The sequence below is a fragment of the Spermophilus citellus genome (assembly GCF_964194105.1).
Source record: "Spermophilus citellus genome assembly, chromosome: 11".
In the NCBI taxonomy this organism is placed as follows: Eukaryota; Metazoa; Chordata; class Mammalia; order Rodentia; family Sciuridae; genus Spermophilus; species Spermophilus citellus.
This window is the reverse complement of record NC_138192.1, coordinates 103,688,716-103,703,684: the sequence shown is the minus strand read 5'-3', so window position 1 is coordinate 103,703,684 and position 14,969 is coordinate 103,688,716. Positions and strand designations below refer to the sequence as shown.

The 14,969-nt window shown below is 33.0% G+C and overlaps 1 protein-coding gene across 3 annotated transcripts in view; it reads right to left on the bottom strand.

The window, feature by feature from the left end:
- Positions 1-14,969, bottom strand: part of BMPR2 (bone morphogenetic protein receptor type 2) — a 165,788-nt gene that overhangs the window by 16,104 nt on the left and 134,715 nt on the right. For 2 of the 3 annotated variants that reach the window (XM_081261579.1, XM_081261581.1), the window contains 4 exons: positions 11,016-11,176; positions 10,094-10,241; positions 4,987-5,022; positions 3,898-4,034 (listed from right to left, as the gene is read on the bottom strand). In XM_081261579.1, the coding sequence (XP_081117705.1) occupies positions 3,898-4,034; positions 4,987-5,022; positions 10,094-10,241; positions 11,016-11,176 (482 nt within the window). The remainder of the gene's footprint in view (positions 1-3,897; positions 4,035-4,986; positions 5,023-10,093; positions 10,242-11,015; positions 11,177-14,969) is intronic. The other variant, XM_081261580.1, reaches the window with a different exon arrangement.

Sequence of the window (14,969 nt, the reverse complement as noted above, 5' to 3'; positions counted from 1 at the left end):
AATCACGAGAAAAGCATCCAAGAGTTATGGGATAACATAAAAAAACCAAACTTACGAGTCACTGGGATAGAAGAAGGTACAGAGATTCAAACCAAGGGGATGAGTAACCTGCTGAATGAAATAATTACAGAAAACTTTCCAGAAATAAAAAAGGAAACAGATATCCAAATTGAAGATGCATACAGGACACCGAGCACACAAAATCACAGTAGACCAATGCCAAGACACATTGTTATGAAGATATCCAATATACAGAACAAAGAGAAAATATTAAAAGCTACAAGAGAAAGGAGACAGATTACATTCAGGGGAAACCAATAAGGTTAACACGGATTTTTCATCACAGACGCTGAAAGCAAGAAGGTCACGGAACAATGTATTTCAAACACTGAAAGACAATGGATGCCAACCAAGAATTCTGTATCCAGCAAAATTAAGCTTCGGGTATGACAACAAAATAAAAATCTTTCGTGATAAACAAAAGTTAAAAGAATCTGCAGCCAGAAAACCAGCATTGCAAAGCATTTTGAGCAAAACACTACACGAGGAAGAAATGAAAAACAATAACCAAAACCATCGGTGGGAAGTGCCTCGGTAAAGACAGAAGGCGAGGGGAAAGATAATCATGGAGAAACAAATTAATTTTTTTATAAAAAAGGATAAATAATCAAACATGGCTGGAAGTACAAACCATATATCAATAGTAACTCTGAACGTTAATGGCTTAAACTCTCCAATAAAGCGACATAGGCTGGTATCATGGATTAAAAAAACAAATCCAACAATATGCTGCCTCCAGGAGACAGATCTGATTGGAAAAGACATACACAGGCTGAAGGTGAAAGGATGGGAAAAAATATACCACGCACACGGTCCTCGTAAGCAAGCCGGGGTGGCCATCCTCATATCGAATAAAATCAACTTCAAGACTAAGTTGGGGCTGGGGATGTGGCTCAAGCGGTAGCGCGCTCGCCCGGCATGCGTGCGGCCCGGGTTCGATCCTCAGCACCACATACCAACAAAGATGTTGTGTCCACCGAGAACTAAAAAATAAATACTAAAAAAAATTCTCTCTCTCTCTCTCTCTCTCTCTCTCTCTCTCCTCTCTCTCTCTTTAAAAAAAAAGACTAAGTTAATCAAAAGGGATAAGGAAGGACATTATATACTGTTAAAAGGAACCATTCACCAACAAGACATAACAATTATCAATATTTATGCACCAAATAATGGTGCTGCGACATTCATAAAAGAAATTCTCCTCAAGTTCAAGAATCAAATAGACCACAACACAATAATTATGGGTGACTTCAACACACCTCTCTCACCATTGGACAGATCCTCCAAACAAAAGCTGAATAAAGAAACTATAGAACTCAACAGCACAATCAATAACCTAGACTTAACTGACATATATAGAATATATCAACCATCATCAAGTGGATATACTTTATTCTCAGCAGCACATGGATCCTTCTCACAAATAGACCATATATTATGCCATAGGGCAACCCTCAGTAAATATAAAGGGGTGGAGATAATACCATGCATTTTATCTGATTATAATGGAATGAAACTGGAAATCACTGATAAAAGAAGGAAGGAAAAATCCTACATTACATGGAAAATGAACAATATGTTACTGAATGATCAATGGGTTACAGAAGACATAAAGGAGGAAATCAAAAAATTCTTAGAGATAAATGAAAATACAGACACAACATATCGGAATCTATGGGACACAATGAAAGCAGTTTTAAGAGGGAAATTCATCGCCTGGAGGTCATTCCTCAAAAAAAGGAAAAACCAACAAATAAATGAGCTCACACTTCATCTCAAAGCCCTAGAAAAGGAAGAGCAAAACAACAGCAAATGTAGCAGAAGGCAAGAAATAATTAAAATCAGAGTGGAAATCAATGAAATTGAAACAAAAGAAACTATTCAAAAAATTAACAAAACTAAAAGTTGGTTCTTTGAAAAGATAAATAAGATCGACAGACCCTTACCCATGCTAACAAAGAGAGGACTCAAATTACTAACATATGGGATGAAAAAGGCAATATCACAACAGATGCTACAGAAATACAGAAGACAATTAGAAATTATTTTGAAAAACTATATTCCAATAAAATAGAAGATAGTGAAGACATCGATAAATTTCTTAAGTCATATGATTTGCCCAGACTGAGTCAGGAGGATACACACAATTTGAACAGACCAATATCAATGGATGAAATTGAAGAAGCAATCAAAAGACTACCAACCAAGAAAAGCCCAGGACCGGATGGGTATACAGCGGAGTTTTACAAAACCTTTAAAGAAGAATTAATACCAATACTTTTCAAGTTATTTCAGGAAATAGAAAAAGAGGGAGCTCTTTCAAATTCATTCTATGAGGCCAACATCACCCTAATTCTGAAATCAGACAAAGACACCTCAAAGAAAGAAAACTATAGACCAATATATCTAATGAACTTAGATGCAAAAATCCTCAATAAAATTCTGGCGAATCGGATACAAAAACACATCAAAAAAATTGTGCACCATGATCAAGTAGGATTCATCCCTGGGATGCAAGGAGGGTTCAATATACAGAAATCAATAAATGTTATTCACCACATCAATAGACTTAAAGATAAGAACCATATGATCATCTCGATAGACGCAGAAAAAGCATTTGACAAAGTACAGCATCCCTTTATGTTCAAAACATTAGAAAAACTAGGGATAACAGGAACTTACCTCAACATTGTAAAAGCTATCTATGCTAAGCCTCAGGCTAGCATCATTCTGAATGGAGAAAAATTGAAGGCATTCCGTCTAAAATCTGGAACAAGACAGGGATGCCCTCTATCACCACTTCTATTCAATCCCTAAAAAACAAATACCAAATGTCTTCTTTGATATAATGAGAGCAACTATGAACAGAGCAGGAAGGAAGAGCAGAAAGAAAAGATTAACATTAAACAGAGACATGAGATGGGAGGGAAAGGGAGAGAAAAGGGAAATTGCATGGAAATGAAGGGAGACCCTCATTGCTATACAAAATTACATATAAGAGGTTGTGAGGGGAATGGGAAAATAAACAAGGAGAGAAATGAATTACAGTAATGGGGTAGAGAGAGAAGATGCGAGGGAAGGGGAGGGGGGATAGTAGGGGATAGGAAAGGTAGCAGAATACAACAATTACTAATAGGGCATTATGTAAAATTGTGGATGTGTAACCGACGTGATTCTGCAATCTGCATTTGGGGTAAAATTGGGGGTTCATAACCCACTTCAATCTAATGTATGAAATATGATATGTCAAGAGCTTTGTAATGTTGTGAACAACCAATAAAAAAAAAGAAAAATAAATAAATAAATAAATAGAAGTGAAAGAGGGCATCCCTGTCTTATTCCAGTTTTTAGAGAGAATGCCTTCAATTTTTTTCTCCACTTAGAATGATGTTGGCCTGGGGCTTAACCTTTAAGATGTTAAGATATGTTCCTGTTATCCTTAATTTTTCTAGTGCTAAACTATATTTTTATTAGCCATTTATCAGTCTGTAAGTATGCACTAATTAATGTTTTTGGTATTATGCTAAAGAGAATAAGATGTAATTTTAATAATGTTTAAAATATTAACATATTAATTATTCTAGCTGTTACCCAATCTAGTGAACTCCAGACACATTATTAGTCTCTAAACAGTATTTTATATTTGGAAAAAACTAAAACTGAACCAAAATTGGGGACTTTTTGTATATAACAAATTTTGAAAACATATAACATCATAAAAATCAAGTAAGTTGGATTTTTGGTATTAGAAAACTCTAAAAACTATTAACATTATTAACTGTCTATTTTTGCTTCAAAGAACATTAAAATATATCTAGTACAAAAATAATGTTTTCTTACCAGGCTATTTTCTTTCCAGGCTTCTGGGAACTTAGGTCTCTGTTTTTCCCTAGATACAAGAACCTGCATATCTTCAAAAGTAGGATGATTTCCAACTTCTGTCTGAAAAGCCATCTGATATTCTGGTACAGATTCACCTGTGTGTGTGTAGAAAAGAATGACAATATTTTCTATTATCATAAGTGAGAATAATAGGGGTATTTTTGATAGCAGGTAAGCAAAAGAAATTGTACATGTTAAAACCTTTCAGGTATTTAGAAATCCTGTTATAGGTTTAATGCTTTATTAATAAATACTGAGAATAGTCTCAAACATTTTTAAGAAATCAAATGGTAATTTCAATGACAAGAAGGCTTTTTTTTTTTTTTTAATTGGTGCTAGGGATCAAACTGAGGGCCTTGCACATGCTAAGAATGAACTCTACCACTGTGCTATACCTCTAGCTCTATACCTATACCTCTGGACAGTTTGTTTGTTTTGTTTTTAATTTTTTAGTTATAGATGGACACAATACATTTTATTTATTTATTTATTTATTTTTATGTGGTGTTGAGAACTGAATCCAGTGCCTCACATATGCCAGGCAAGTGATCTATCACTGAGCCCCAACACTAGCCCTTTCCTTTTTCTTTTTGAGACAGGGTCTTGCTAAGTTGCCGACATTGGTCTTGAACTTTTGGACTCAGGCCATTCTCCTGCCTCAGCCTCCTGAGTGCTGAGATTACAAGTGAACACCACTGCACCTGACTTAATGAAAATGTTGATAAAATTAAATTTATTAATAAACATACTGTGCCATACAGAAGACCCCTGGGACCAACACTTTGAAAACCAATGGTCTAGTGGAAATCTTGGCAAAGAACCAGGAGAACTAGACTCTTCCTGGATCCTCATCCCTGTCCCAGCCTATTGAAATGACCGAATAAATTAGAAGGAAGAACACCAGGATGGGGGTTAGGGCAGTTAGGTTCTAATCTTGAGAGCATCTCTACTTCAGAAAACTCATTTAACCATACACACACACACACACGCACACACACACACACACACACACACACACATATGGTAGCTCAGTGGTAGAGGACTCACCTTGTGTGTGTAAGGCACTGAGTTTGAGCCTTGGCACTGCATAAAAATAAACAAATAAAAATAAAGGTATTGTGTCCACATTCAATTAAAAATATATATATATACTATAAAATATAAATATAAAATATAGGGCTTGGGATGTGGCTCAAGAGGTAGCGCGCTCGCCTGGCATGCGTGCGGCCCGGGTTCGATCCTCATCACCACATACAAACAAAGATGTTGTGTCCGCCAAAAACTAAAAAATAAATATTAAAAAATTCTCTCTCTCTCTCTCTCTCTCTCTAAAAAAATATAAAATATAAAATGCCATCTGTGAACTGCAATATATTTTATATTTATAAAATATAGTATATATATAAAGTATATATATATTTAATTGTATATGGACACAATACCTTTATTTGTTTATTTTTATGGAGTGCCAAGGCTCAAATCCAGTGCCTTTCAGATGCAAGGTGAGTACTCTACCACTAAGCTACAATCCCAGCCCCTTGTATTATGTTTTCAAAACAATCCATAAATTCCTTCAACAGTATTAAAAAATTACTGATTAATTCTATAATTTCTGTAATCTATACATCAGAGCCCAAGTTTTTAGAATATGATACTACCTATAAATACAAGTAATATTTTCTCATACTGTAAACTCTGAAGCAATACTTAGTTCTGATCAATTACCATTAACACTGAACTTGAGAGACAAATCTGTTAAATCATGCCAATTAGCATATCATTTTTTCCTTGAAACTCATTATAAAACCTCAGTTCATGCCATCTGTGAACTACAATATATTTACTAGTATATAGTATATATGTCTCTTGAGATATACACAGAACACATACATACACATATATTTCAAGTATTATTTATTAGCTGCTATTCTTCAAATGTTGGCTTAGTAAAATAATTAAAAATACACAATTCTACTTATTTGTTTCAATTATGTTCAAATTTAACTAGAAAACTTGCTAAATGAGATTGATGTGCAATCTTGTATGAATGCAGTGACATTAAGAATTATCAAAGAAATCAAGTGTGGTGGTGCACACTTGTGAAACCTAGTTATTTGGTAAGTTAAAGCAGGAAAACTGCAAACTGGAGGATAGCCTAGACAACCTGGTAAGACCCAGTCTTGAAATAAAATTAAAAAGGGTTGGGGATACATCGAAGATGTGGAATATACCTGGATTCAAGCCCCTGTACCAGAAAAATTTTTTTAAAAAATTAGCAAATAAATAAAAATCTACTAAATCTTCATGGTTATACATCTAATTGTTCAATAGATACTTGTTTAGAGCTAACTTAATGTGAGCACAAAAATGAATGTTAATAACAAACTTGTCATGGGAGATAATAGACTCTCACTGGATTTCCTTAAAACTTTATAATCATTGAATTGCTCAAGGGAAGTTTTACAATCTCATTTTCTTTCAAAGTGTCCAGGACAGATCAAGAATTCAACATTATCCCATACCATTCCCTGCTTCTCACCCCATTTGCTAATTAGGTCTCTACCAGTTAGAGACTTTTTAGTTCCCTTCTCAAATTATACTTATTTGCTTTCTTCCTTTTACATTCTCTTATTCTTTCTTCCTTCCCTTTCCTTTATTTAAACTTTGTAGCATTTCACACTTCCTTTATAATAAGGACACATAATTCATTTATTTTACTAATATTTTATATAGAGAGCTTTATTAAACAATGTTTCCATTTAATAATAAAGTATGTACTGCATTTTGAGGTATATCATAAAAATTTAAAATGTCTTGTTAGAATTTTATAATTATTATATGCTATACTCTAGGTTTATTAATGAATTTATGTGATCTTTTTTCTTTCAACTTCCACCCCATTTCATTGTTAAAATTTTTTCAAAGTGCCTTGTGATTTCTTAACAATTTTCTTGCTATATCCCCTGTAATATGATTGTTATCTTCTCTATTTCACAGAAACTCCTCTAAAAAGTGCCAATGACCTCCTCCCATTCAAATTAAAACACCATCAGTTCTATTTCATCTTGACTTTGAATTACACTTATTGTCATAAATCTTAGTTCTTAAAGATTTCTAACATTGACTTCTAAAAGACACTACGATTTTTAAGTTTTCTTATTATTTTTTGATCATTTATCTTCTTAGTGGGGGAATGCCCCAATATCCAATCTTTAATAACCAATTTTTCTCTCTTCTCATTTGTTCTGTTTATAGGAGTACATGTACTCATAAATTCTCTCTCTCTCTCTCTCTCTCTCTCTCTCTCTCTCTCTCGTGCTGGGGAACCCATGCTAGGCAAGTACTCTACCACTGAATTACTTTAATTTTCTCAATATCTTTTTTTTTAAGGTCTTTAAAAATAAACTCTTCAGGAACTGCTGTTGTAGCTCAGTGGTATAGCGCTTGCCTAACATGTGTGAGGTCCTGGGTTCAATCCTCAGTATCACATAAAGAAAAATAAATAAAATAAAAGTCTTGTATCCATCTACAACCACACACACACACACACACACAAAGTTAAAAATAAATAAATAAATAAATTCTCCAGTTGTTTATCAATACCTTGTCCAAACACATCCACAATTAAATTAACCTTCCAATATAAACCAAGATCTATTCCTAAACTTGTGGCTGCTATCCTCACTATTTCTCAGACCTCTGAATGCTTCTCAATTCTTCTAACAGCTAATACAGCTTTCTCTGCATTTGCTCTCAGATGTACTACTCCTTCACCATTTCCTTTATTTTTACTTTTCACTATGGTAAAATATACATAAAATTTAGCATTTGAACCATTTTTTGAACCATATTTAAGTGTATAGTTCTGTAGCATTAATTACATTCACACGGTTATGCAAACATCATCATCTACCTTTAGAACTATTTCTATCTCCCTAAATTGAAACTCTCTACCCATCGAACAATAAATCCCATTTCTTTTTTCAATTTTAATTATTTCTAGTTCTTTTCTATTTTAACCAATCCTACATATTTGTTAAAACAATTTTGTGTAACAAGACCTAATTGTCATTCCCCATCAAACATCTGATATTGCCTTTTTTAATGCTTATGTGGTGCTGGCCTTGCACATTCAAGGCAAGTCCCTCTACCACTGAACTACAATCTCAGCCCCTGATAGCACTCTTCATTATTTATAAGATCAAAAGCAATAGTCATTCTTTGATTATTGAAAAATTAGTAAAAATTTTAAAAATTATGTTGCTGGTGACAGTAAACTAATACTGACGAAAGATCATTTTAGTCAGACATGCTTCTGAAACCAAAATACTAGATTAGAATGTTAAAAGAAAAAACCTGTGCCAAAATTCTAAAAATAGAATCCTTGTGATATTATGACAATTATTGCTGTTTTCAGAAAAATGCCTCAATTGAGACTCTGTACTTCTAATTAACTAGAATGTACTTCTGGTGACTCCAGAAGCTGAAGCAGAAGGATCCTTAAATTTGAAGTCAGCCTGGGCAAGTTAGTGAGACTCTGTGTCAAAAATATAAAGAGCCGGAAATATATTATATATATCTATTATAATATTATATATATATTATATATATATATCTATATATATATAGATATATATATATATAGTGTACATACACACACATTTCTGGGAAGTAACTGGATAAATTATAGTTAATTTAAATAACCATTAATTCATTTCATTATCTATTTAGAATTATAGACTAATTTTTAATGCTTAATGCCTTTAAAGCAAAAACAACTCAACCTCATTATGAATTTGTTTTTATTAAACAGATCTACTTCATAAATTTGTCCAATGCTGGCTCTCTTTTCTATGCTTTTCATGGTATTATTCCTATAAGACTGCATATATCAAATCTTTTTGTATAGTATCCAGGATAATGGGAATATACAGATTGATAAAGTTTTTATATGATAATAGTGATGATGTAAAATTCTAACAAGGGGATAAAAGTTATAAATCGCTTTGACTATTTCAAGTAAACCTCAAAGAAGCAATCATATTAAATGAATATTCCTTCACTGAAAGAAGGGAGAAGAAGAGAAGTTCAGAAAGACAGAGAGAAATGGAAAGAGAATACGGGAGGAGAAAATAAAGAAGAGAGGGAGGGAGGTGAAGATGTAGGGAAAAAAGGGGAGAATGAAAAAGAAAATGTGTTTACAAATAACCCATTGCATGGCACTAGAGCAGATTATGCTAAGTGAAGCTAGCCAATCCCTAAAAAACAAATGCCAAATGTCTTCTTTGATATAAGGAGAGCAACTAAGAACAGAGCAGGGAGGAAGAGCATGAGAAGAAGATTAACATTAAACAGGGACGAGACGTGGGAGGGAAAGGGAGAGAGAAGGGAAATTGCATGGAAATGGAAGGAGACCCTCATCATTATACAAAATTACGTATAAGAGGAAGTGGGGGAAAGGGGAGAAAAAACAAGGGAGAGAAATGAATTACAGTAGATGGGGTAGAGAGAGAAGATGGGAGGGGAGGGGAGAGGAGGGGGGAATAGTAGAGGATAGGAAAGGCAGCAGAATACAACAGACACTAGTATGGCAGTATGTAAAAACGTGGATGTGTAACCAATGTGATTCTGCAATCTGTATACCGGGAAAAAATGGGAGTTCATAACCCACTTGAATCAAATGTATGAAATATGATATGTCAAGAGCTATGTAATGTTTTGAACAACTAATAATTAAAAAAAATCACATCACAAAATATTAAAAAAAACCCAAATAACCCATTGCTTCTAATTCCTTATAAATGTCAATTCAAGAAACAAATGTAGCTTATCTCAATGTTCATAGAGTCCGTCAGGAAAAAGACAACAGCTAAAGCAGAGATTAACATAGAAAAACCATTACTGGCAATTAATTCAAATTGTACTCAGATGAAAACTTGTAGTCCTTTTTAAAACAAAAACAAAACAAAACAAAAAAACAATGTCCAGATTCACATCTTCTAATAATGTCTCTGAACACTAGATGGCAATGAACTAAAGGTTTAAACAAAAGTAAAAAAGATGTTTCCACAAAAACTGAGTTATTTAATATATGTGAGACAGATATAACGGTTTCACTTCAAAATATACATCAATTTATGACAGCAGTTCTTACCTGGGAAGAGGTCTGTACATCTCATAAATATCTCCCAATAGATTAATCCAAGAGCATACATGTCTACTTGTTTCAAAGCTGATTCACAGTCCCTCAGATTCACAGCTCCTTCTAGTACTTCTGGTGCCATATATCTAATTGTGCCAACCTGATAAATTAGAGTGATACTTTCAGAAATAGAATGTAGTATGTTATTTGACCCTAAGCATGTCACTGACATAAATAATTTATCTCAACTGTGCCCTTTTTGAACAATTGAACTGTGGTAAATTCATTTCAGCAAATGCCTTTCATCAATCAGAAAGAATAAACTAGGAATTCCCATGTGTATCAATTTTAAAAACTTAAGGCATAGTAAGAAAATTATAAAACATTGTGTATATAATTTAATATATATTTTAAAAAATATATATATATATATATTAGTTGTAGATGGACACAATAGCTCTATTTATTCCTTCATTTTTATGTGATGTGTAGGATCAAACCCAGTGCCTCACACCTGCAAGGCAGGTGCTCTACTGAGCTACAGCCCCAGCCCCCTAATATTTTTAAAAGTTCACAAAAATACATGTATGTATATATAGACATGTGTATGTGAATACAGAGAAAAGGGTAAGGACGGATATGTTTAACATTGTAATAGTGACTGTCAGATGGTGAACGATCTTATATCAAAATTGGGAACTTTACTCTTGCTTCAAAAATCAATTCCTGCATACTCCTTAATGTTTGTCAAAATGACTTAGAATGACAATGATTTTCAAAATGAACTGATAATTTTAAAAGGTCTTTTATGTAATGTATTTGGTATTTCTTAATTTTATAATTCCTAATATTCTGTAACTGGAAGTTTATAAGGATAATTGTCCTGAACATAATTTCAAAGTATGTTAGTGTGATGTTTTTTGTATACATTCACCTCACTTATGGCTGCATTATCTTCTTCCCCTGGGCGCACCAGTCTATTTCCAGTCAGCCTCATGGACAACCCAAAGTCACTAATAACACAGGTTCCATCATTTTTCACCAGGACATTTCTGCTGTTTAAATCTCGGTGGGAAATTGCAGGCTTATAATGATCTGTTTGGACAATTTCAAATATTTATTAATGCTTAAACAGAACTACTGAATATGAAATGAATATACAAGTAACAGAAACTACATAAATATAGAAGATGTTATTTTTCTGCCCTTTAGTTTTCTAATTAAAAAAAAGCATAAGAAACCAAAATTTTAACTCACTTATCACTATTTTATAATGTATGTTACCACACAACACTTGTTGCATGTATAGGTAATTAAGCAGTAAATATTCAGCTTAATCTAACAATAAACATGCTGCTGCTTCTAATTCTAACACAAACTTGTTTTTTCTCTTCCTTTCTAGGGCAGCAAAAGGAGGCAATATAGAAAGGTATATCTGACAAATTGGCATAAACACCAAAAAAGTCAGCTTCTCTAAAACAAAAACAAAGATCAATAAAAAAACTAATGTGGTTCTAAAATTTTCATGTCTTAAGAGTGTTCTTTTTTAAAAAAATTTTTTAAGTTGTTGATGTACCTTTTTATTTTTTTTTTAATATGTGGTGCTGAGGATCAAACTCAGTGCCTTACACATGCCAGGCAAGTGCTCTGCCACTGAGCCTCAGCCCCAGCCCCTTAGAGTGTTCTTCTATAGCTTAAAACGTGAAACCTGTGACAGCACATCCCGGTTCTGCCTGAGATTTTGCCATGTCTCTGAGCCCACCTCAGCTCTTCAAATCTAACTAGAAATAATTTACAATGGATCAAGAGAACAAGTAGAGAAGCTGGTATCTTCTAGAAAGTTATGAAAATTTGTTCTTTGATTTTACAGAAGTAAAGCAGTATTATACTGATTCCACTCTTAATTAACCTTAACACTACACCATAAGTTCCATGAAAGTCGAAAGAGAACATATGAAAGTAGAAAGAGAACATATTATATCTGAACTTAAAAAGGCCTGGCACAGAGTAAACAGTAAATTCTTGCGATTGAAAGAATGAAGCTAACCTAAGCCTGTCATCTAAAACATTATATTATTTTTTCTCTATATATAGGGAAACATTATATAAACCTTGTATTTAAAAAAAATAGCTGTCACAATTTCTGAAGTTTAAAATATTTCCCTAGGTATATAGAGAAAAAGAACAATTAGAATCAAGTCAATAACAATTATAATCAAGTCAATTATTGAATTTGGTATTTAGTATTTGCATTTAGATTTAGTATATAGACATATTACTTCCATTAGTAAGCATTCAAATGCAATTTATCAACAGTGAAATTACAGAGGATCATTTTGATATAAAAACTAAATCTACAAAACATTTTCTTCTCTTTCTACTTATTTTTATTAGTGCATTATAGTTGTACATAATGATGGGATTTGTTGTTACATATTTGTACATACACACATTATAATTTGGCCAATATCACTCCCCAGCACTTCATCCTCCCTTCTCAACTCCCACCCCCTTGTCCCTTTTCTCTACTAATGTACCTTTGATTTTCATGGGATCCCCACCCACCACCTTTTTTTTTCTTTTTTCTGAGTTTAGCTAATTTCATTTAACATAACGGTTTCTAGTTCCAACCATTTTTCTGCAAATGACATAGTTCCATTTTTCCTTTTTTTTGAATTTTTTTATTTTCAACAAAACATTTTGAAGAAAAAATAGGAGTTAAATTTATTCATCTAAGAGTTGATTTCTTTCTCATTTTCTTCCTTTCCCACTTTCTGTTCCAGTCTCCCATAGCTTATATTTAACTTGGCTTCTACTCAATTCCTGTAATAGCCACGTCTCTTATACTCTGAAAAAAACTAAATAGAAATAGTGGCATAATCTTGAGCTAATATTTATATAGGAAAATTTATGGAAACATTTGATGATGTATACTAATATCAAATCAATATTTAAAGATCTCATACTTCAGGGAAAACTAAGCTAATGAGGAAGAATATGTGACAAGTTATTTCCTGCTATTACTAAAAAGGAAAAAGAAAAGGTAGGGAAATGGAGTAAGAGAAAAAAGGCGGTGGGGAAGATAGAGGAAAAGAGAGAAGAGAGGACTCAGCACCAAAGCAAAGGGAAGAACTACAGAGTATTCTTTTCAGTTGACTTTCCCCTTCTAAGTTCCCCTAAGTATTTATTTTAACCTTTTTGAGTGTGTAAGCCAGGGGCAGAATATACAATGATTTTGCCTTAGGCATAATACTGCATTAGACAAATATGTCAAAGAAAAGTATAATATTATTTTAAATATATATGTGTGTATATATATTTATATCTATTAATTATTCTTTCATATATTTTATAATTTATAAAACATGTTACAAAATATATTACAAAATACACATATATTTTTAAACCTGAACCAAAAAAATTTTCTGTGGATATTTAGACACACACATATATATATATATATATATATACACACACACACACATACATACATACAGAGCAAAGGACCCAGAAGGATAAACACAAACTGCTTAGTAATTTTCTGGTGAAGTCTGAATTATTTATATATATTTTTGTATATTAGATTTTTGTTGGGCAACAAGCACACATTGCTATTTTTTTTTTTTGAGGGGAGAGAGAGGGGGGGAGAGAGAGAGAGAGAGAGAGAGAGAGAGAGAGAATTTTTAATATATTTTTTTTTTTTTTTAGTTCTCGGCGGACACAACATCTTTGTTGGTATGTGGTGCTGAGGATTGAACCCGGGCCGCACGCATGCCAGGTGAGCACGCTATCGCTTGAGCCACATCCCCAGCCCCACATTGCTATTATCATAAGGAAAAAATTCACAGGGAAAACTAATTACAAATAAACAGGTTCAACTCCTTCTTATTCTGAAGCAACAAATAACTGAAATAATAATAGTAGTAGTAGTAGTAGTAGTATTTCTTACTAAGGAATTTATATTCTAAGCAAAAAAAAATTATATCTGAAGATACTGGGAAGAAGAAAATTCTCTGAAAGGACACTTTAAATGTTTTAAAATATTACTGTATACTTGGGAACACTTTTAAGCAATAAATTTAAATAGATTTATGTTTATATTACATGAAGTTTTTAAAAAGTTAACTAGTGTTAATATTAGCTAATGTTTGAGAGTAACAGCTCTGTTTATTAATTTCAGCCAATGTTTGACTTGAAACCTTGCTGAATCATGCAAAGCTTGAAAGGGGAATTAGGATGGTATTTTAAGTTCTGTGCTAAGCCAGCTTTTAAAAGGGGTTGCAATATTTAATCGAGTAAGGGAACACATAGCCCAATGGTTCATGTGCTAAAGCACTAGAGTAAGTGCATCAAGTTGCTGACATAGACAATAACATAGGTCAATTCTGTACTCAGGAATATCAAGATGTCTAGATAAATGAACTAATAAATTATTCAAGAGAAATTATTTATATATAAAGCATTAGCTAGAAAAGATGATCTGTGCTATTATACAATGGAACAAAGATCTAAGAAACTGATACATTAAAGTTCTCTTCATTAAAGAGGTCAGGAGATTGAAAAGCAATGTCAGGGTTACAGTTTGATAAGAAAATGTGCTAGGGGATGAAAGCTTAAGAAAGTACAGAGACAGAATTATCACAGCCAAGCTAATTTAGGGGTTCCTGTGATGTGAGATGTATATTTAAGTAAAGTGAAAAAGAAAACGTATTAAAAAGAGATGCTTTCAATAACTAGCAAAAATGTGCATAAAAGCTGAGGAAAACTGTAGTTGTGACAAAAAAATACAATACAGTTCTGAAACACTGGCAAAGACTGACATCTTGTCATGTACTCTCCCTTTCTTACTTAGTATTAGAAGCCAACTAATTATCTGATGCAGCAATGC